General features: G+C 42.2%; 1 protein-coding gene across 1 annotated transcript; it reads left to right on the plus strand.

Annotated features, from left to right (window-relative positions):
• The first annotated feature begins 11516 nt into the window (after positions 1–11516).
• On the plus strand, positions 11517–22682 carry LOC146174093 (uncharacterized). Its single transcript, XM_084583158.1, has 6 exons — positions 11517–11787; positions 14532–14748; positions 20667–20720; positions 21104–21157; positions 22069–22282; positions 22521–22682. Exons 2-6 carry the CDS (start codon positions 14697–14699, stop codon positions 22540–22542), a joined length of 396 nt encoding a protein of 131 aa, XP_084439284.1. The 5' UTR covers positions 11517–11787; positions 14532–14696; the 3' UTR covers positions 22543–22682.
• The last annotated feature ends 1225 nt before the right edge of the window (positions 22683–23907 follow it).

Consider the following 23907-nt stretch of genomic DNA (forward strand, 5'->3'; position numbering starts at 1 on the left):
TTTCGAGTGAAAATAGGTCGTACCTTGCTTCAAGGGAGAGAGGATAAGAACCGCAAGGTTGTTAAATAGGGCAAGCAATACATAGCAGTCATCAGCGGGCTTCTTGAGCAAATCCGCATTCTTCTTTAAGGAGGTGGTGCCTAATTTGAGACCTGAATAAAAAATATCATTTACGGCATCCCTACCAAAAACCAAAAGTGCTACGGGGCAATAACCTCAAAAAATCTCATCTAATCGCATAGACTCTGATACGGTACACATCATTATCATAAAATATCGTACATAATTTAGGATAACGTACAAGAACCTATGAGATCTTATGCAATAATATGCGACTTGTGTGTGATTTCGTAAGTAAATTGAGTGAGATTGTGTGAGGAAATGTGAGGTTATTGCCTCATACAATTTTTTCAGTAAGAATCTGACCGAGATTTGTTTCGGCAACTATCAGAATGATATACCAGCGGTCGAGCCAGTGAAACGAGTATGCCACCTATATTTCAAAGACGACCGCCCCACTATCCTATGTCGCCATTGCAAACGCGTGCTGAGTATTTCGTCCTGCTAACCGCCTGACTTGATGCGGCCTATCACACATGATTTTCGAAAGCAGGAGAAGAACGTATCAATGACAAAGGAACATTCGAGGTTACGATTGAGACTTAAGCACGATCACAGAGGTTTTTAGTTTATAGCGGCATTTGTTTTTCAGAAAAAACGTACCTATAAGTCGGCACGCGTTGTTGCACAGCCATTCCCTTCTGGGAATGTGCAAGCACATCAGGGCAAGCGGTATTGTGAAAAAAGGGGTTTTGTTTACTTGAAATGTGGGAAGTTTATTTAGGACTGTATTTTTAGACGACGCGCATGCATCGGATGTGTAATGAACGTTGTTTAATATTTCGAATATTTTATTCCACCTTTCAATCGTCTCAGGACTGTGTGGCAGAAACTCTGTCGTGTTCAGATCCCTTATCCACGGTGGTTTTTTTATGTGTGTGTGTAAATCGTTTATTTACTCGTCTTGCCTTTTACATTTATGTTGTCAGCTGTCTCTTGGGAGGCACGGGTCATTGGGTAAGGGTACACGTACTCTGCACTGCGCTTTGATGTCAGCGGGGGATACTTGATCCATATGTAGGCATATTTGCCTATTGCGCTCTTCTAAAAACTTGCGGATTTCGAGATGCTTTTCTAGGGTATAAGATATTGCATATATGATGGTACACACAGGAGTTTCCACTCTATCCGTCTCATCAAGAAAAAAAAAAAACACTACCGAGAAATAAACCGACTAAAACTTAAAGGTCAGAAAGATGTTTGCATTCAAAGAAGACATCGCGTAGTCTGTTGCTTTTTATTTTGAAGTATTTCGGTGATATTTTTTGTCTGCCTTTTTAAATAGAGAATCCCTGTGATCTCTTTTTGGATCCGTTTATTTTGCCGTTTTTTAGGTTTTGGCTGGCTTTCAGTTGGGAGTCAGTTTGTACCAGCTGATAAGTCAACTGACCTCTGAACTCACTGCTGTTGAGGTCAGGTTTGTGTTTTATGAATATGTGTTTAGGCAATGAAGTTGTGACAAAAGCAATTACTTATTATTTAGAGCTTACGACTGCTCATAGCTAACAGCAGCCTCAGAAATTTGTCGCCGCTTTGAGTGGAGACGCGAGATTCTCAGGAGGGCCAGGATTCAAGACTTCATCAATATTATCTTCCAGCTTAATGGAAAAGTGAAACCCTTTATTCACGTGCTTGAATATGGAATGAAAACAGCAGACGTGTTTACAAAAACACGTGACAGCGCTTAACATTGCTTAAGAATTGAAATGGCGAACGCTACTTTACAGAACTGTTTTATTTTTTGCTTTGTCATCGGTATTATCATCATTACTATCATTACTATCATCATCACTATCGCTACTACCATTTTCATCACCAACTAAATGCACCGTCATTATCATCACTGCTATCATTATCACTATAACTAACAGCAGTGTTGTTGTCATCGCTATAACATCATTATGGTAGAAAATAATTACTATCAGTTCCCGATGAGCTTAGCGTGGAGTACTGGTTTGCGCACTCCACTGCAAGATAGTGGTTCGACTCCTGTGTAGATGATAGACCGCTTTTGTTTAGTAGCCGTGCGATGGACGTATCCTGATCACGCTATCGGTACACGAGGTTTGAATTTTTGTTAAATATTTAAAGTTATATTTCCTTCATTGTGTAAGCATGAAATGCTCCTGTAAAAAATTAGGAGGGCGCTTAAGCTTCGCCTTGTAGGCGCGATAGGCGGATTAAGTGTTAACCCTATTTCAAAGCAAAGTGCACGTACGCGAATGGGGGCCTGCATGGGGAGCCAGCATTTGGAGCCATTAACGTTGTGCTATAATACACTTATAGGCGAAGTTCAAGTGTCCACTTAAGCGGTGGCTTCTCGGTGGAATGCGCTTGATACGCCATCTCGTAAAATGTAAATTTATTCCGTAAATTTAAAAGAGAAAATTTATGTGCCACTTAAAAAGGAGCTTCCTTCTGTTTTAAAGTGTGAATTATGTAGAAAATGTAAATATATTGTCTGTAAATAGGACAATCTGTATATATGTATGCATATTTTAATGATTATATGGGAGTTAAAGCTTTTTGTGCCAGTTAAGTAGCGATATCATTTCCTAATGGTGCCGCCATTTCAAAAAAGATTTAACGCCCCGTATTATAACAAAGTTTGTGGTAATATTATTTTTCGTACTTTAAGTGGCCATATAGAACATAATATTGCAGTTTCTGTACAAACACCACCTTAAGAAAGTTTCAATTTTTCTTTATGGGTGAATTCACACAACTATTAGATGACTGGTAGCGTATTTGCGGCTGAATTTGCGAACAGCTAAAGGACAAGACCTCTCTTCATGTTTCATTTATGCTCACGCACAGCTTCTTCATCTATGTTTCATCTATGCTTCCGCGCAGACCATCGTCCTGCACTATCGTATTCAAGAAAATAACCGCTCGAGTAATTTAGTTTTCACAAATTTGCGATGTGATTTTTAGGGAGGATGTTGTATATCCTCTGATTTCCAAGAATATCTATCTAGATTACAGCCTGTCCGTGTGCTCCGCGGGAAAATATATGCTCAGGTTATGTTCATAAACAGTCCGCAGATTCGTCGAGTAAGATGGAATGTGTTCTCTGTGAGAAATACTAAAACGCGTCAAGTACCAAACATGACACCATGTGGCGGGGTATAGTGGTAGGAGCTACTGGGGTCCTCTTAATGATTTTTGAACTGGTCCCTGATCAGTGTTAATCCGCCACTGATAAGAACAAAATAAATAGAAATCCGTCGAAATGTCCAGTTTCCAGACTACACTCCGCGCCGTTCTTCGTGTAATATAAAAGCAGCGCGTACTGTGTAGTACCTAAACGTCTCATGGTATCGATTGTATACAATAAAGGTGAAAGTGAGCTCCTGAAAGGGTATAACTCTTAAATCTAACAACTTATGCTAAAGAGAAAACCAAAGTTGTCTTGGAAATGAAAATGGTCAGGCTTTCACTCGCCCCGCAGTCGAAGGCCGCTGAGGTCCGTCTCTTTTTATGATCGCGAAGTTGTTACATGCTTTCCAGAGAAAGTCTCAAATTTTCGAAGCCAGCGGCTGACATCATCAGTTCCGGTGGCTGGGCGTTGGAGATGTTTACGCTATACAGAAGAAGCTAAGTGCGATGCTTTCTTTAAAGACTCCTTACGGTTCCTAATTAACAAAGGGGGAATAAGTATTCGTGTTCTGTATTCGCGTGTTCCACATTACTTTTCGTCTATCCGTGCCTACTTTCCCCGTCATTTGCTTATTGATTCTTTTTTAGGTTGGATGTGTAGATGACCAAAATGCACAGAACTTGTTTGAGAGGGATAGCGGGTTTTTCCTTTCTGAGATGGGGCCCGTTGCGCTGTAAAGGTCGACAGAAATTTGTTAGTTGACTATATGCGCTTGTCATTAACGGCACGAAATGTACAAGAATTGAACTTCCAGTTTACGTTTCCGGTTTGCATTAGAAGTACTCATTTAACTTCTTTTTCGATTTTTCGAGACAGGACAAGTACGAATTTTGTGATTTTTTTTGTGCCCATTGACTTTTTAATTTTTTTTATAGTGGATCACATGGATGAAAATGTTGCAAATGTGAGCTGTGGTCAGTCGATATCTGGTAACTGCTGGCAGGGTCCCAGCATCAGCGAAGTAGGTGTAGCAGCAGTGGAGATCTTCGGGGTACATTACTAACTGCTGACGGGATATTAAGTTAGCATGGCAGATAACAGTTGATGGAACGAGGAAGGAAGCAGTACCGGGTATATAGGCATATATAGATAAAGTGCGCTAACTTCTTAATGCCGTCGTTTTAATTTTGCGAATTAGCAAAAAGCAGTTCATTATTCGCTGTTGGTACTACACGTTGACGTAACTACGGCGTCAGCCTAAATACAACTGCCGTTTTACCTTTGCTTTCTCTGCATTCTACGATCTAACTTTTTCTTGCAATTTTTCTATGATGACGCACGAAACATAGGTAGAATGCTACATCCAGGGTTGGAGGAGTAAACCTTGCGTTTGCTTTAACGCTGCGTTTCTAGTCACGACAACTAACGCTTATCACAGTTTTAATGGTCTCCTGGCGGAGAAAGTGGGTGCTCGGGATGAAGCGACCTTTGTGAGGAAGCGTCCACCACTCGAAAATGCGTTTTCTAGATGCCTTTATATATAAACAAGGTCACTATTCACTCAGTTTACTCAGGAGCAGCTTTTTGGCCGAAGGTATTGATTCTAATTCAAAACGAAAGTAATGCTTCATCTTCAATATGCGACTCAATGTGGTAGTCTCATCGAAAGCGTCTTCCTTCTCAGTTCAATTTGCAGGGACCTTCTTCATCATCATCGTCATCATCATCAAGTTCAGGACGGCACCCAATGCTGGGCAACTGCCTCTCCTATATCCCTGCAATAACCCAGTCCTGTGCCAGGAAAATCTATCTGTTCCCCGCAAACTTCCGAATGTTATCCGCCCAGTTAACTATCTGCCGCCCCCTGTGACGCATACCTTCTCTTGAAATGTTTTGTCACTCTTAGGGGCCGTCAGCAGGTTTGTCATCGCAATATATAACCAGCCCAGGTCCATTTCTTGAGTTCTGCCAGAATGTCAATAACTCACCTTTGTTCTCTGACCCATCAGGCACCAAGCTTTTTGTCTCTTCACGTCACATATACCATTTTTCTTTCCACAAATCTCCGTGTGGTCCTTCATTTAAATTAATCCTTAACCGGTTTGTTTATTTCGCCTGAATATTTCTCCCGCGTTGGTTAGCGTCGCTAAAATACAGTTTCACATGATTTCCTATGGAGGGATACCGGTAACCAGCCATTCATTACGGATAGTATTGGTCAAATGCGCTAGAGGCCAATCTGATTTTTCTTCTTATTTCGTTTTCGGGATCAGGAATTGCAGCCACAGCCTGCCCTAAGTAGACATACTCACTATTTCCATTCCATCGCTACCAGTCCTCGAATGATGTCTCCACAAGGCTGCTGAATTTTTTTTTATTCTTCTGTGCATTATTTTAGGCCTACAGCTCTACGCTGTCTTCGACCGAATTTATTATTTATTGCAATTGATCTGCTGAGTATCTTAACGAGGCAATTTCATCAGTGAATTTTCATATTAGAATGGAATTGTCAATTAACCGCTGCTACTAACTGTCCCCAATCTAGTTCTCTGTAGCAACAATGCATGCCCTTTCATACGTATAAGGCTCTTCTACATCAACTGGTCTAAACTAGTCTGTCGCTTCAAACAGTAGACTTCGTGTGAATCTTGAAGCGAATAAAGAGAATTATTCATAAGAAATAAGCAAATTTTTGTTTGCGCCTTTGCCAACTATATTAGCGATATATGCCATATACGACAAGCTTGAGTTGATCAGTTTGTCCTTAAAGGTGCCTGAACTGATCGTTAACAAAAAAAAAAACGGAGGGAGGCCTCTGCGCGCGTGTAGTTTTTGAGCAGTGATCCTGAGCAGCAGGTTACGCAGTTTCGAGTCCCTAATGAGGCGTATCTAATGCAGTTCTCGCTTTTGTTTTTAGTGCTTCGTTTGTTTCGTCTTTTTGTTTTGGTCGCGTTCTCTGTCGTTGATCCTCGCTGCGGCGAAATTACAGGTTGTGTAAATAATGCTTGACATTTATCGACTTTTGGGGACAAATTATTTCATATTGGACTTGCAGAATCAGGAGTATTAGAGGCAAGCGCTTTTGTGCCTTTACTCTCATTTGTAAAATATTGGCGGTAGTTTAGCTCTGATTAAACCTGGTAGAGTAGCGAGAGCTAGATACCCCTGGCTACGTGCTTAGGTTTCGCTTGAAAGTAAGACACACGGTTTAGGTGACGGCTTTAACTTTAGTGTTCGTACAAATGAAGACGCTGCGGTGGCCAGTAGAGTCGTGAGACTCTGCTTCCACTTTTAATTTTCTATCGGAAGAAATGCGCACTTGGCTGTCGGAACATTTTGTAAACATGTCGGCGCAGCGGGGAGGCTTGCGGTGCGAACACCAGCTGCAGGCTATGGCGTCACTCCGCGCATGCGCCCAGCCGGCGGAGCAGTGCTGCCATGGCTCAGCGCGTAGCAACGCTGACCTCGCGGAGCGGCTGGCGTAGTGTAGCTCTCGCTACAAACTCACATGTCTTGTTACTTGCTCGGGTGTACTAAAGAATAATTAAAACAATGTTTACAGGGCTTTGCGATGAAAGGAGCTGGCCTATGTACATACCCGCAGCACAACATGCGGGACTGTGCTAAGTTCCCGACCGAAGCTACATCCAAGACATAACCCGCCAGAACTTCAAAGTGCGGTGCAAAGCGCAGACAAGGACCTTCAACTATGGGCCGTCCAGCAGGCCCGGGGTGCGCTCGAAAAGCACAGGCCTCACAGCTCACCACAAACTGACCAAAATGAGGTAATGCAGAGTAGGGCATAATCTCGGGTCGACGCCTGGCCAGCGTCACGACGCATTAAACCGTCGTTTGCCGTCATCTCAATCAAGTCATACATACATACATACATACATACATACATACATACATACATACATACATACATACATACATACATACATACATACATACATACATACATACATACATACATACATACATACATACATACATACATACATACATACATACATACATACATACATACATACATACATACATACATACATACATACATACATACATACATACATACATACATACATACATACATACATACGATGCCACGCTCGCTTAGCCGTGCGTGGCATCGTCGTGTCTGGGGAAAAGGGGATCCTGGTGGTTGAGCCGATGCCGAGTGTTTGGACCTTTAAGGCCCCTCGGCGGAGGCAACACACCACTTTGGCCCACGCTTCCCATAGACGGCACCTCCGGGCTGACCCACCCGGGGGAAATTGGCAGTCGCCTTTTCCTGTTCTCCCCTCCATCTTTCACTTTCCTGTCATCTATCCTACAACTCTCCTGTCCTCTACTCTCTTCTTGGTTTTTTCCTTACTTCCCGGCGGCGAGGGTTAACCTTGTGTGGCTGACTACCCTGAGTTGAGCCATCCCTACTGAAAAAGACCCATATGATTTTCATATAGGCCACATATGAATTCTTATAGGCCACATATGAATTCATATAGGCCACATATCTATTCATATGGGGTCAAATTCACACCATATGGGGCATATAGGACTAGGCGCAGTTTATATGGGCAAGTGGTATGAGGCCATATGTGCCCCATATTGTGCCCATATTGTGCCCATATCCATATGCATTGCAGGACATATGGATCATATGGGCACTGGGCATATGGGTGCAGAGTTCATATGGGCGCCCATATATCAACCAAACTTTGATTGTCAATGGTTCATTTGTCGTATTATGTTGAAAATGTACATCACCTGGGCAACCATATGTAAACAACACAGTACCTTTAACTATGCCAAGATGTCGAAATCACTCAACTCTTATCAAAACATATATACTACAGTGATGGTACAATTTATCACTCCCCAACAGGGCGCTGTTACATAAAGAAAGTGTGAAGCAATTAATAATAAAGTATATAGTTACAGGCGTGATTGCTTAATCGTACAATACTAAAATGCATTCTTGAATAGAGGGTGCTTTTGGATGCTTGACAATGGCCAAAAGTAGTTACATTCTGCTTATCTGCATGCAACAATTAAATGGCTTGAAAGAAGCTGTTCATTTGATGTAATAAAGTAGGTCATTGCACTTTATGTGCCATCATCACAAAAATATACATAACAAAATTTCAATAATCCAATTCCTTTCTTAGATCAAGAGATATATTCGGTTTCCACAACGACACGTAATCATTAAAAGCAGAAAAAAGAAAGATCAGCCTCCCCCCTCCCCCCTCACAAATTTTTTCGTGTTGTCATGCACCGCCAGCTTGTCCCTCTCCCATCGCCTTCATCCCCTGCATACCACGCTGCTTCCTTCGTTTTGCCTATTTATTTTTTTCGTTAGAGGTCAGTACCCATGCTGCAGCTGCTTAATTGTTAAAGCCCTCCCCACCGCTCTCCCCTAGCTCGCATCCGATGCTCTCTAAACTTTAAACTTCCGGTGGTTTATTTATTTTTATTTTTTTTTTATTCCCAGAAACGCGATGATTGGGAGACGGCTCGACTTCTGTACCGGTGACGAACGGCTTGTTGAGAAGAGGCAAGGAGGGACCAATACAGGAAAGGGCAAGTGGGTTTAATGGGGTAGGAAGTGGGGGGGGGGGGGAGAGGCTTAAAAGCCTATTTGAGTCATGAGTCAAGGTGCTCGCAGGTACAGGTGTGCGGTAGCAACGGTGCTCGCTGGGGTCATTGAAATCCCCCCCCCCCCCCCCCCCCCATTTTTCGTGTTGTGCAGGTACCGCCATCTTGTCCCTCTCCCATCGCCTTCAACCCCTGCATACGATGCTGCTTCCTTCGTTTTGCCTGCTTTTTTTTTTTTGCTTGTTCGAGGTCAGTTCTTTTGCTGCAGCTGCTTAATTGTTAAAGCCCTCCCCACCACTCCCCCCTCGCTCGCATCTGCTCTCTAAACTTGAGACTTCGTTTTGCCTGCTTTTTTTTTTTGCTTGTTCGAGGTCAGTTCTTTTGCTGCAGCTGCTTAATGGTTAAAGCCCTCCCCACCACTCCCCCCTCGCTCGCATCTGCTCTCTAAACTTGAGACTTCTCCAACCATCACTTCTTAAATTCCTACTGCTCGACTCCGGCGCGGGTGATGAAGGGCTTGTTGAGAAGAGGCAAGGAGGGACGAATAAAGAAGAAGAGAGCGAGTGGGGTTTAAAGGGGTAGGAAGGGGAGGGGGGGGGGAGATTTAAAAAGCCTATATTGAGTCAAGGTGCCAGCAGGTTCAGGTGTGGGGTAGCAGCGGTGCTCGCTGGAGTCATCTTTTTTTTTTTTTTTTTTTCTGCGTTGTGGCTAGCTCGTACGGTTCACGTGGTTCGGGGTCATCTAACTGAAGAAGTCGCTTTTTTCCGATACTTGGTCTCGGTCTCCAGGATGGATGGTTCTTGGAAGCTTTTTTTTTTTCTTTTTTTTTTTTTTTTTTTGTCGGAGTCTTCGGAATGTTCAGTTATGGTGTTGCTACTTGTTAAGAAATTCCTTATATACCATTTTTACGTTGCCGCATATTTTTTAGGCACTTATTTGCCAGTTTGCAGTTGAGGACTAGTATACATGCAGTGTAGACCGCTTATAACGTAGGTCGCGGGACCTCGAACGCTGCACTGAAAGCGGTACCGCACTTTTTACCTGAAGCTACACACGCATCTCATTAATAAGTGAACAAAACGCAACGCACTAAGTCCTCTGAACACAGATTAGTTTCAGCATACCGCACGCAGCGCGCGACCGCGTAAAATACCGCGACCGCCGCGAGCGGAACTGTGTATCCGCGAACGCAAGCTCAGTTTCGCAAAGGCGTTGGTGCTAACCTTAGCAGCCACAAACGCAGTGGGCTAAAGCATCCTTGTCTCTTTGAATTCAAACAAATGATATGAGGAGTCTCGGAGCAAGGCCTTTTAGTTGGAACACAAGCTGTGCGGTGAGGGGGATAGAGGAATCCTCATTTAGTGTTTAGTGCACTGTTGTGGCCCCCCACGACATGGTACCTCCTTCACAATCAGCGGTTACGTTATAAGTGGTATCCACTGTATTTTGTAAACAATGGCTTGAGGTCTTTCTCTAGATGGTCTTTGGGAACATATAACCGGCTACGCAATGTTTTTGTTACTCCTTTCTTTCTTTTAGCATACGGGGCGGCGGCACCATCATTATCGTTACTCATGAAAGTTTGCTCTGCCGCCCCATAAATAATGCCCCAAACTTTTGAACTGAATCACGTTCACTCTAGAGCTTTTAGCCTAACCGCTATTTTCGGCTGCTTTTACCGGCTCCCACACGCGGCAGCTTCATTTGCACCGGAATTCCACAATATGCTTCATCCTATAAACCACATCATATCTGTACACCTTCATTTTATTCGATGACTTTAACTTTCCTTCGATATCATGGAATAATATCTTGTCGCAACACTAAGTGAACAGAACATCGAAAGTCCTTGCCTCACATTCGGTTTATCTCAACACGTCACCTCCTAGGCTTGACGAAAGGAGGAAGCTGATCAGACATAGCCTTTCTTTAGTTTTTTTTTTTTTCCAACTTGACGGCAATGCAATTATTTGGGAAAACTCGTATCATCGGTATTTGCAGATACATGTGCACAAAACATAGCGGAATGTGCTATTGACAGACTCTACGTCTTGTACTTGTTCAACTGTACATTTTTGTTTTTTGGTTTGCAAACCTATGCTATGATATGATGCATTCTTTTTGTCGTATTGTTGTACCAACCTCCACTGCAGCATCGATACTCTTAATAATTCGTGAATGAAATAACTGGATTTATTTTATTTGAGCTTGGAAGTAGGCCAGCGCCGCGTCATTTCCAGTGCCATGAAAGGGATTGCGAATTTGCGATCCAAGGGATTTATTTTGCATTGCAAGGAATGTCTCCTCCAGAGCACGCAGTGGGCTTCTCCCTCCCCGCTTGTATATATGGCAATTAAAGTTTCTGCCATCACCATGTTTCTTTCCTCGCGTCTCCCGGGTTAGGAAAAACTTGTCCAAGCTCTCCGCTTTTTCTTTTCCTCCCTCACTTTTTCGCCGCGTTCTGTCATTCTCTCCACGTCTAGTAACTTGCTGCGCTTTCCTTTTTTTCCTCCTCCTACGCTGCTCCGCAGTCCCCCGTGCTCTCTCCACATAGCTCACGCCGAAACGAGTTATCGCTCTCCGGAAAAAACTTCGCTCTCCGCTTTTTTTTCTTCACTCTCGCCTTTCCGCCGCATTCTTAAATTCTCTCTCCCGTCTGCTTCCTCTTTTCTCCTCCTCCGCGGTTTGCTCCCGCCGAAACGACTTTTGTTGGTGTAGTGTTACTGCTGCTGGCGCGCGTCCATTTATACCCACGCAGTGCGCTTCGCCGGTGCCTCTGCTGCTTGTGTTGTGAGAGAAGGGAGGACAGCATACAAGATGGGTATAAAGCTCCTCCTCCTTAATCAAAGATTTTAACCCGGTCACATGCGCTGACTCTGCTAAATGCAAGAGAATCTACTGGAAGGAGACGTTCAACGGTGAGGTACAAGAATCCTACCCCCCCGGCGACGTTCTGCTTCTTGGATGTAAGTCTGCATGTGTTACAAGTATATTGCAATACTTTTTGTCTCGATCGTAGTATTACTGCCTGCTGACGTAGCTTCTGTGTAAGTTTGCGGCTCTTATATTATTGTTCCGCAAAAGGTGATGGAGGCGTTGAATAGATTTTGATCGGTGTCGGCCCGCCGTCAACGCTGTGTGTACGGTCAAACACAACCACGCATACGCACCAAAGTACTTACCAATAACGGAAACCTAGTAAGCATGCTCAGAGTAATTGCCTCATCCCCCCTAATCCTTCTTGAATAAGGGAATAACGGACAGCGAGTACGCATAATCACAGTAATTGCCGCATTCCCCGCCCTTTTATTGGAGCATTCCTGCGTGTGCGCAGGGCTTGAATAGCGTCTGATAAAAGAACGTGCTCAGTGTACTATGCAACTGCTTGCACGTAATTATTTAACTTGCAGCACTCCGCTGCACTGTGCGTGCGCGGCATATTATAATCGGCGCATATTTTGCAATGTGGAAGTCGCATACAGTTCGACGTGCTGATGGCCGTGGAAACATATTTAGACATTTTTGCTGTCCCGGACAGTGACACGAGCCGCGTGCGTCTTCTCGCAAGCAAACTTTTACGTTGCACGGGCGGCGGAGCTTGCCGAATAGAAGTGCGGCCAGCAAGTTTATCTGCTCATTGTTTATACTCATATTATCTGACGCTGACCACTGAAAACGTAATAGAATGTGTACATACATTCCATATTCCATTGCAAAGTGCTGTGTAACGTGCCCTTTAGTTAGCAATAAGTTTAGCTCCCATAAATTTCTCTCTCTGCATGCCACATAGGCTAGCACAATTAGCAGACAAATGACAAAAAGGGACCTGCATCTGTTGCGCATTTATTTGTTGCCATTAAAATTTATCCAACCGCGGTCACATTCAGTGTGGTCGTCTGATACAGCATGTCATCAATATTTAAGGAAGGGCAGGCTTTTAGAAAAATAGATATCTTGCAGGATGGACAAACGAGGACAATATGTATGTGGGAAAGCAGGAACAGTATTTAACTGAAAGGGAACAGACATGTCAGAGTAATGAAGCACAGAGCAATATGAAAATACAATGGGTAAGAGGTTCTGAGAGGTATCAGAAAAGGAGTATTGGCACTAGGGATCACTTTCAGAAGGGGAGAGTTGTTCCTGAAGTCGGACCAGCGCTGCTAGAAATAAACCACTGATGCGGCAGTACAGGGTGACATAAAGCGGAGATCACTGAAAGCTTGAGAAGCATAGAATAAATGCTGATAAGAAGGATGGGTATGGAGAACGGGCAAAACCGACGGGCAACGAAGGTAATAACTAAATATTTGTATAGGAAGAGTGCGGACTTGCAGTGGAGGAAGAGAGCTAGAAAACTGACCAGTAAGTGTACAGGATTCCAGAAAAGCATATATTGAGCATATTGAATCAATGGTCAGAAATGTAGGGGGAGAGTAATGTAAACTTAATGGGGAAAAAATGCAATTGTTGGGATATGTAGAGAGCTTGCACTTGGGCCACAGTGGCTGCCATTCCAGTATGCAGGCAGAGTGTAACACGTCAGGAGGCATGGCGCACACGTATAATCAACTTATTGGTCCCTAGCTGCTTCACCCTGCACAATCGAAGCTGCTGTAGTACTTCAATGCTTCTGGCTTACAACAGTGTGATTCAGTGGGTATGTGTGTAATCTGTGTGCACCAGAAAAGAGCACATGTTTCTAAAAAGTTGGACTATTACTATATTGACACTTATGTATCACTGCATAGACTCTGACGTGGTGCAGCTTTTTTTTACTTGAGAAAAATTCAAAGCCTATAGATCCGTTGCGTGAGCACGCTTGCTGACAGTCAATGCACCAGTCTCAAAAGGTAACATATATCGAGGCTCTTCAAGCGGTTAGCTTGAAATTTCAATCTTATTCTGCTTGTATGTGATGGGCTATATAATTTGAACCAACGGAATCACTACACCTATGACTTTTTCAGCGAAGCTAGATTTTCGGTCATGCACATTTGCAGCACTGATTGCAATAACAAAATGTCTCTAATCACCATGCCACTTGTACTGTGGATGCATGTCTTTGCTTTCTCCAGTTTCATATCTGAAATAAAGCAACTTGAGTTCTTCATTACAGTGGTGGCCCATTATTGTAAAGGCGCAGATCAGCATGCACCCAGTGCACCTGCTAGAAATGTATTGCTGCTGTTAGGTGATTTTGATACTTCGGCATTGCTTCATGCGTTGCTTCATGTCTTTGCAGTCTTGTTGCATTTTTGTTAGCTACTGCAGGAATGAGAAAATAGGTCCCCTTGAGTAGTGTCTCTCAGGGCCTTTTTTGCAAGTAGTTTGCAAACGCAGCGCAATTCTCCTATAGAAAAACAGATCCTATTGGAATGTCACATCAGTGCATGGGCGATGGCAGGATGTTTTTTTTTATCTTATGGAGCCAAACTTGCTCATCCCAGTAGGGGGGGGGGGTGCATTTGTCCAGACGCCATGCTGGCAGAGGCACTGATGCCATGAGCCAGCACTTCTGCCAGCCAGATCAAGATCTTGGATTACTATAGATAACACATGTAGGTATTTGTGTTGGGGGCAAAAATGTTTGTGGTGATTATTTGATAAAGTAAGTTGGTGAATTTTGCCTTAATGCTTTTATTTGCTCAGACGCTGCATGGATGCTTGAAGATGGTACTTGCTAATCTATACTTTCTGTATTCTGAAGGTGAAACGCAGTAAAAAAAAAAAAAAAATCTGCTCCTTCTCGGACAAGACTCCCATGGCCTGAAAGCTCGGGTGATGAGCTTATTGAGAGATGGTTGCTAAGGAAAGAGCAAGAAAATAGCAAGTCCCTGCGAAGAAAGGTCAGAAAGCTGGAGGAGAAGCTGAAATGGTTGAAGATCAAGATAGCCGCCTCCAGGATTTGCTGCACAAGAAATTTGGCAAGTTATAAACACTTTTCTTTTGAAATTTAAGCGAAATGGTTTGTTTTTAAGTTTTAAATGCAGTGATGTAAGCGCAGAATTATAAGCATTCTGTTTGATATGTGCTGACAGTAATCTGCATTATATATAGCTGGGTGTACGTCTCTGTAACATGCTGTAATAGCCTGTCATTACCTAACCAATAATTTTAATGTGTTCAATTTTGGACAGGCCAAAATACTATTTGTGCTTGGAGTCTTGTTTCAAACTTTGTTGTCATTTTGCCTGTAGCAAGCAATGTTTTCTAACAAAAATGTCAGAAATCGACAAAAATGTATAGTTACACCGGAAGACACCAGAGACATAGTCGCCGCTGGGCACCATCTGTGTTCACCGACCTTGAGTGTAGCCAGCAACTTTGGTGAATCAGTGATATTAGCTGTGGGAATAAGGTCTCTATTGGCATCATCGCAGTCAGTTATTACTGTACTTGGTTGAAAAAATCCACTGTGCTAAAAAACACCACGACTATACACTCTAAACATAGATCATACCTTATAAGCACAACTCTCTCATAACATAAAGAATGTCGCCCATTGTTATGAGATTACAGTGGTTTGTTCTGCACCCTTCAAATTGTCCAGATTTGCCTGTGTACAGAAAAAAATTGATTTGTCCCAGAGTATTGGCCCATTTCAGTTTACTATTAGGCACAGATCATGGCAAGTCCCCTGCATGTGCGGTTGTGTATGAGTTCCATTTATCTTGCAGTAAGGTGTACGTTGGCCAGATGGGCCGATGTATAAATGTATGTCTGAAGGAGCATTTGGAGGTCATATTGTCTGACACTTACTTGCACGTGGCTGTGCATTGCAGGAAATGCAACGAAGGAAAAAATAAGAATGGTGATAAAGATAGACAAGGCTGCTATCCGCAGTTCTCACAAACTAGCATTCTTTTCCATCATCGAGATAGGCTAACATGAGAACTTAAGAAGGCCTACTGTATCAGGAAAAAAGGTGCTAGATGCATCACCCAGCCTTTGTCTCCCTAGCAGAGTGTGCATTTTTATACCTAGATAAAATTTGAAACATAATCTTTTTTTTTTTTACTGTCTGGTGATTCTGCGCAGGTGCATCTGTTTGTTTCTCTGCATATATATCTCATCTGTTTAGTCAAATAACCATAGTTGTGAGTCTGCGCTTGTCCTGTTTTTTAAGCGTTTAGACGTCATCTTTTTTAGTGCAATGGATTTTTTCAACCATGTCTATATACCAACTCGCCCAACTTTCTACCTTATTACTGTACTTGTATTCACCTTGCAGCTGTTCTAGGCAATATGATTTCTTATTGTAGGCATCGATTTACTTGTGTTCCTGCAGCATATAAACTGTTGTGTCTACATTTTGAAAGTATAATACATGCAGAAATTGTGAGATTAATAAGGGCAGTAACTGCTTTCTATGATGCTGATTCACACAGCCTAAAGCCTAAGCCTCTGGTTTGTCCATCCAGCACAAGAGGTGCCGGCGGCACCCAAGATCACTTTGCACATTTGGAGCGAACACAGATGATGCCAAGCAGTGGCACTGTCTCTGTTGTCTTATGGTGTAAATGTAGATGTTGATGTCACTAGAGGGGGCCGTATTGCAAGAGAGAGTATGAATATCTAAATAGTACTAGGTACTGTTGAAGAATGTGTGCTGCATTGAAAATTACGTACTCTTACGGCACGCTTCGAAACTACAACTGTCATTGTGTACTAAAAATGCACTCTTTAGTTGTATTTCATGTCTTTTTGTACAGAAATTTGTGACAGTTGTGTGTACGGAATAGGATAGAATGTAGCACTGGATAAAGGTGGGGGCTAAGGATGCTGAAGCACAGAACCTTATCTCCGAGGATGTGAGAAGGGAGCCCGAACCACAAAGTATTGAATGTTGAGCGACAGATATGAAGAGAGAAAATCAGAATGAAGAGATGGGGCCCCCACCTGATCTTACTTTGTTTAGCTTTTGCCTTTGTCAGACCTTGTGGAGCTGCAAAAACAGAAATTCCCCTTCACTCGGGAGGTCTTTTTCTAAAAATAATCCATCACTCTCGTGCCAATCACAGTAATCACACCTTGTTTTTTTTTTAGTTTGGTGTAGGGTAAAATGAAATGGGGTATTTACAGAAGTATAATATGGAAGTGATAGGAGGGACTTCCAAATTGGGGGGGGGGGGGAGGTGGCATGCACTCTAGCCTAGGGCCCTTATTTCTGTTAATCCAGCTCCGAGAATGTTGCAAGCTGTGATGGCTGAAATTTGCATGGCCTGCTGATCCACTTTCCAATTTTAAAACATGAAACTGAAACAATTGCAAAAATCACTGAATTTGTGCAATCAGCACTATTAAAACTAATGCAGGATATGTTGCTGGGCTAGTTAGTGGTTATCGAGCATTATGGTATTGCAGTGCTGGCAGACAAGGACAAAAGGACGAGATACACTTACACAAATGTGCTGAACTTTCAACATGATTTTGGATGTTTTGATTCGCGCTTTACATTTGACAGAAGGGCATCAACGTGCAAACGCACCTAAAAAGTAGATATAATCTCAGTAGCCACATGTTTCTTTTTTCATGAAAAATCTGGAAAAAAAGTTAAAGGCCAGGGCACAAAAACCAACATCGCACAAAAAATGCTAACGGGGCCGAAGCCCGAAGTGAAGGCAGCTTTTGATGCAAAAACTCGCAAGTGGCAAGTTAGCCACATTACCAGTTGTCATGTGGTTGTGGCATTTTTGAGAGGTGACCACTTTCCAGTTTAGAATTCCCAATGGCATCATAGGTTTCCTCCTTTTAAATCAATGACTGCGGCGAAATTTGTCAAATCACACCTTGTCATAGTCAATGCTGCAATTAAAACATCGTTTTTTTTAGTTTCCTTTATATTTTTACTTTTGTTACTGGTGCAGTGTATATTTAAACATTTAGTGTTTCCTGCAAGATATTACATGAAATGAAGAGCTAGAGCAGCAATAGTTGAGTGAATCTGAGAAAGTAGGAACCTGGGTGCAAGCAAAAAAATGAAGACATAGTAGATGCTTGGGCATGCTGGTTAGACATCGGTGCAGTGCATTTACGCTCAGATGTCTGTGTCTCCTCTCGTCCTCGTCGTGAATGCGCTGCACCGATAATAAAAAAAGCATCAAGCTAGGTCAGATGAACTCATTGATGAAGAGAAAGTTTATTCATGCTATCAGTAAACTGCAGCTCACTGGCAAAGAGAAAACAGGAACATGCCCATGTCTACTACTCATGACCTCAAGCTTCTGGCACACACACTGACTTAACTTTGTAGGGCATAGACGTGATCGAGCTTGTCTACAAAGCAAAGGAAGTGACATTTTACAGCAGGTTTAGTCTGTGTTCTCATTGAAGCAATACTACATAAGAATAAAAGCAAGTAACAAGCACATTGCCCTAGACAATGCAGTTGAATGCTAGGATTTGTTCCACAGCATAATGCTGTGGTGCTGTAAATGTGGCTCATTAATTACTTCAAGGACATTGCCTGCTCAGCTGAAGTGATGGCCTTGCATAGATGGTCTGTGGTCTGGCTTCCTAACTAAGCAGACTGCAGTTGCAAGTGAAACCATCATGTACCATTTTGATTTCAACTATGTGTACACAATGCTTTCAACCAATTTTTATTCAGCTGTCAAAATGACTCCTCTTCAGAGTATTAATGAAAATAGACGAATGCTCCTTTTGTTGCATCCAGTGTGCATGCACTTCACACTTTTAGTGTTGCTTCTGACATCCAGATATGAGCTTTGTGCCATAATTGCTGTATAGTAGCTGCAAACCTGACAAAGACAGCTTGTGAGATCACTGGGCTGTGCCAACTTTGCTGTAAAATTGATGCTGATAAGAAGTCCATATCATCATTCTTTGTCAATCTGCTATCACTTTCCGTAGGCAGTGCCAAACTTTGAAGCATTAAAACAGTTTTGCTGAGCAGAACGTTCTATCACTAATAGGTATTCAGTGTGGGACTTGCAGTGTATGACTTCCTTCAGTGCTTCTGCTATACAAGCTTTCCAAGCAACTTGAGCTAGGATTTCAAAAAGGTTATTTTGCCCTTACCTGATTATATTTGCTTAACTCCTACATTATTCCCTGCAGCCCCCAAGTGAGATATGCAAGGTTTTATAAGAACTTCAGAAAACACCTATTAAATTGTTTCTTGCACGGTATGCTTCACAAACTTCTTTTTTTTTTTGCATTTTAAAGCCTATAAAATATGAAAGAAAAGGTCACTTGATTGGGCGCTTGAGCTTTGCTATTATGCAGCTGTCGAGAATATGTAATGAGTGGGCAAGGTTGGCAGCAGTACGACTGTAGGCATGGTGACGCAACAGTGTTGTATATATTTGGATCTCTAGCCTGTGTCATGTGAAGGTGCAAATGCATGCCGCAATGACTGACCATTGCTGACTACAAAAAAAAAGAGCATTTTCATTCTCCTTTGAAATGCTCGGTCAGGAACATTCATTGTGCCATTGTGCAGTAAAAAGCAGGAATCTCAGTCAGTCACTGCATGCTTGAGAGCAGCACAGGAGCTTGGCATAAGCATCTGGTCACATGGCTTTTGTTTCTCATTCTGTGAATTTTAGAATGCAAGAAAGTACTGCATGAGAAATATAATATAGGAAACAATTTAATGATTGGTTTTCACTGGCACTATACAAGTTTGCATATCCCACTCTGGCTCTGCAGCAAATATTTACAACTTTCAGTAATTAAGCTTACATAATAAGTCAGTTAATGGGGAATTAAAAATTACCTTAAGTTACAGTAGTCTATGTCAACATGAAACATCCAGTACAGTTGTCTCTGAAGTGCCGTTTGATTTTAAATCTTGGCTGTAGTTGTGCATGTTATGCATATCCACTGCTCAACGACTACTATAGTTTACCATATTGCCACTGTGCATCTGCATGGCTTTTAAAACTATTAGTGAGCATTAAGGCTGACAGCAGTATAAGAGGTAAGTTGGAAAAAAAAAAGATAAGTTGGAATCTGGTGGAAGTATTCCAGATGGCCTATTCCAGTGTTCCTCAAATGGGGGTCTGCAAAAATATTTTGAGGGCCTGCAAACACACATCTCCCCCCCAAAAAGAAAGTTTATGCAATAGATCTGTGCTCTGGCCTGGCAAGACAGCTTTGCAGGATTAAAAGCATGGAGGTTCAAAGCCAACCTGTTTCTCAAAGGCAAAGACACAGGAGTATGGAAATTGAGAGTCTGCATACGAGAGAGGGATTTTTGTTGATGCAGGCATCGGTTAAACTCGAGCTCTTGCTGCACTGCTGGATGGGCTGCAGGCAAAACATTTGGGGTGGGAGAGTGAGCAGCGCAGTGTTGGAAGGAGTTCAGTCTTTTCCAGCAGCATACATACTGACATGCTGCCTCTGTCTATGTCCTCTGCAGCTGTGGCCCACTGGCTTATCAAGTGCACATTTTTAGAGGTCACTTTAGTGTGGACCCTATCCCAGTTTGATCTCTTGGAACTGCAGCAACAACAGTCCTCACAAGAATCCCTACCCCCCTCTACAGTCAACTTTCAGTGGTTCACAAGAGGTCTCCAACCCATCCATTGCCGATAACCACTGATCTATTCATTAAGCTGTTTGCTACTTACACAGATCCCTTCCGTTTCTAGCTCTTTAGGAAACAGTGCGAACAATGCACTCAAAATATGCAAACAAAAGAGTAGTAAGGATGGCTTTTATTTATGGCTGTAGAAATCAAATAGCTAACCTTATCCATATCAAAAGGATTGTCTTTTTTTGTTCATCTTTCATGTCTACTGTGGCCCATCTATAAATAAACATGTGTGAATTCAGATTTCAGTTTGTTGTTTCACTGCTTTTCCTTTCCTTGTAGGTGTTGAATGCACCTGGGGACAAGGTACCTGTACTGGCAACAGCAAACTGTCGGGTAGGGGAATCACATATGCTTTCAACTCCTATGCTTGCACAACTACCTAACAAAGTCATAACACCCAGATTAACTTATAACTCTTTTTAATGTGCACTGCTTCACTTTGTTTCATGTTTTTTGCTATGCCATCCCATTTAAAAACTGGAAAGGATTGGCCAAGAAATCTATGTGTTCATTCATTCATGTTTTTACTATTGCTTGCACATCAGAGTTGTAAGGGTGGCTTTTCTTCGTGGCTGTAGACAACACATAGCTAACATCAAAACCAAGAGCAATATCTTTTTTGTTCATTTTACCTTTCTACTGTGGCCCATCTATAAACATGTGTGACTTCGGATTTCAGTTTGGTACGTGTTTCACTGATTTTTCTCTCCTTGTAGGTTTCGAATGTGCCTGGGGACCAGGTACCTGTACTGGCAACAGTAAACGACCAGGTAGGGGAATTGCATATGTTTACCACTCTTATACTTGTCCAACTGTGCAGACAGAAATACGTAAGGAGGAGACCATAAGACCCAGAAAAACACCTTTTAACATTTGTTTTGTGTTTCTTGCTATGCCATCTCACTTAAAAACTGGGAAAGAAAGGTCAAGAAGTCTATGTATTCATTCATGTTTTTACTGTTGCTTATTACCATGTGCTTGGGTACACATGGAAATAATTACTTATTTCACCACATTTACTATATAACCTATATTAAATCACTACTTGGCTAGTGATCGAACTGTAGGGACATAAGCGGCTCATTGTATGGCGCATACAAGGTGAGCCTACTGCCGCTAGTAACAAGGAAAGCATAGAGGATTATTTATTTTGTTTATTAATATCGAAAATAACGAGTCATTTGATACTACAAATGTACCAGTTTGTGTTTTCTATGGTCTGCGATTTCTTCCAAAATCTTTGTGGTTTTTACTGAACTGTTCAAAGCCAATTTTCTTTAAAGGTGCTTTCATGTAACACCTCTGAATTTTCTAGTCTAATGAAAAGTTAAATTATGTTTTCACACTGAAATTTTTTGCAGACAATCTGTGAACAAAGGTTTTTATCAGGCACCAAAAAGTGCCAGTAGAGTGATTTTTTTAACCGAAGATTCATCTGTTTTACATCTTTTTTCAAAACACATTAAATTGGTGAATACAAAGCTTAATCAGATTGTCATAACATGTATAACTTAGAAAAATATTTATAACTGCCTCATGACTGGTAAATATCCTTGCAAGATATATTAAGAGAAATTGCCTTTCGATTAAGGGTTCTTTAAAGTGCATATTTTATCCTTTATTGTCCATATTTTATTTTTGCATGCATGCGGAGGGTAATGCTTTTCTCTGTTCCATGCAGGTTCACATTGGCAATTGTGTGTACATTCCTGTAGAGAGATGGCAGTGGCTCCTGACGCTGCCCAAGGATTCTCTGTTTTTCAAAGAACCAGTGAAGGCTGCCTGTGTCTCAGAAACAGGAGTGTGATAGGGGCCCCGTGTCGCCGCTTTCCGAACTCTAGTCCATTCAGCCTCCAAAAAAGCCCTGACCTATCACAAATTGGCAGCTATAACAAGTGAGTCCTTCAATCGTGATCTAATTATCTTTTTTTCAGTCAAGTTCATGTTGTTTTACATAAACACAGCTCAACATCCTTCACATTTGTGGAGAATTCATGTGTTCAATTCCATTTCTTTTATATTGCTGTGAATTGTTTTGGTGTTTCCTGACTGATTTCAATCATTTATTTTTACAATGATATAAAATTGACCATTTCTTCTCTTCGGACTTTTTTCTCACTTGTTGCTTTCCAGATGGATTTGTCGCATATATTAGCAGGAATGCTATTGATCAGCTGCCTCCAAGCAAGTGCATGCAGAAACTAAAGATATATTACAGAAATGCTGAAAGACGAACAGATGAAAAATGCAAGCTTGAAACTTCATATGTCATGTATATTAAAAGCCAAATAAATACTACCGAAAATTTCAGTCATTACCAGCCTTCTCTTATTGTATAATGTAGGACATCTGCTCAAATGTCACCACCTGAAAAGAAATTATATAGCTGTGGATTTCACGTCACCCTTCCTGCCCAAATCACCTATAATGCCCGTATTGCCCATAATGCCCGTATTGCCCGTATTGCCCATATTGCCCATAATGCCCATATCACCCATAATTCCCTTATGCCCATATCACACATATCGCCCATATACCCATATCACACATATCGCCCATATGCCCATATTGCACATATCACCCGTACTCCCCATATGTCCCATATGACACATATCCCCCATATCCAATAATACCGTATGCTCAAAATTCATATGGGAGATTTTCAGTAGGGATATTAGGTTATAGTTAAGGTATACAGCTGGCGTGGGCAGGGCTTTTTTTAGGCACCTGTCCCGTCCCCTTGATGGACTCCATGGTGGGTGACTGGTACCATAACCGAACGATAAAATAAATTTTATGGCTTCTTCCCTTTCCGCAACTGATCGCCCTCCCGCAAAGAGAGGGCGCACCGATGTGACGAACAAGTTTTTCACAAAAAATGTAAACAGCTTCCCCCGCTTTCATGTCATTCACTCTGAACAAGCAGAAAAAACTGCCCGTCAAGTCTCACCGTTCCTGGTGACAAAGACTCTCACAGACACAATAGGTGCAGGCTACAAAGTCAAAAAGCTACCAAATGGTGACCTCCTCTTAGAAGTGCTGTACAACCACCAGTGCGAAAAGCTAGCAGCTGTTACATCATTCGGTGACGTCCCTGTCACAATCTCACCACACCGCTCACTCAATACAGTTCGTGGGGTCATTTCAGATAATGACCTCAAGTTTCTGACCGAAGAAGAATTGCTCGAAGGACTCAAGGATCAAAATGTCATCAACGTTTATCGAATCAAGATCAGGCGAGACAACAAAGAGATCCAAACTAAGCACATCGTCTTGACATTTGCGCTGAGCACCCTTCCAGACTCCGTTGAAGTAGGATACACAAAGCTGCAACTCAGACTGTACATACCTAACCCACGTCGCTGTTATAACTGCCAGAGATATGGCCACAGCTCCCAGAGCTGCCGAGGCCGACTCACCTGCGCAAAATGTGCCTCAAATGAACATGCCACTGACAACTGCCAAACTGAACCAAACCTTTGCGTAAACTGTGAGGGCAACCACCCAGCATACTCAAGAT

The sequence above is a fragment of the Amblyomma maculatum genome, chromosome 11, assembly GCF_055883805.1.
Source record: "Amblyomma maculatum isolate TAMU_Amacu chromosome 11, ASM5588380v1, whole genome shotgun sequence".
In the NCBI taxonomy this organism is placed as follows: Eukaryota; Metazoa; Arthropoda; class Arachnida; order Ixodida; family Ixodidae; genus Amblyomma; species Amblyomma maculatum.

What these genes read in the sequence shown, in the direction of transcription:
- LOC146174093 (XM_084583158.1), top strand. Translation starts at nt 14,697, where the DNA reads ATGGTTGAAGATCAAGATAGCCGCCTCCAGGATTTGCTGCACAAGAAA. An exon ending in TGGCAACAGTAAACGACCAG is followed by an intron (nt 21,158 to 22,068) that starts GTAGGGGAATTG and finishes TGTTCCATGCAG; the next exon opens with GTTCACATTGGCAATTGTGT. An exon ending in CAAATTGGCAGCTATAACAA is followed by an intron (nt 22,283 to 22,520) that starts GTGAGTCCTTCA and finishes GTTGCTTTCCAG; the next exon opens with ATGGATTTGTCGCATATATT.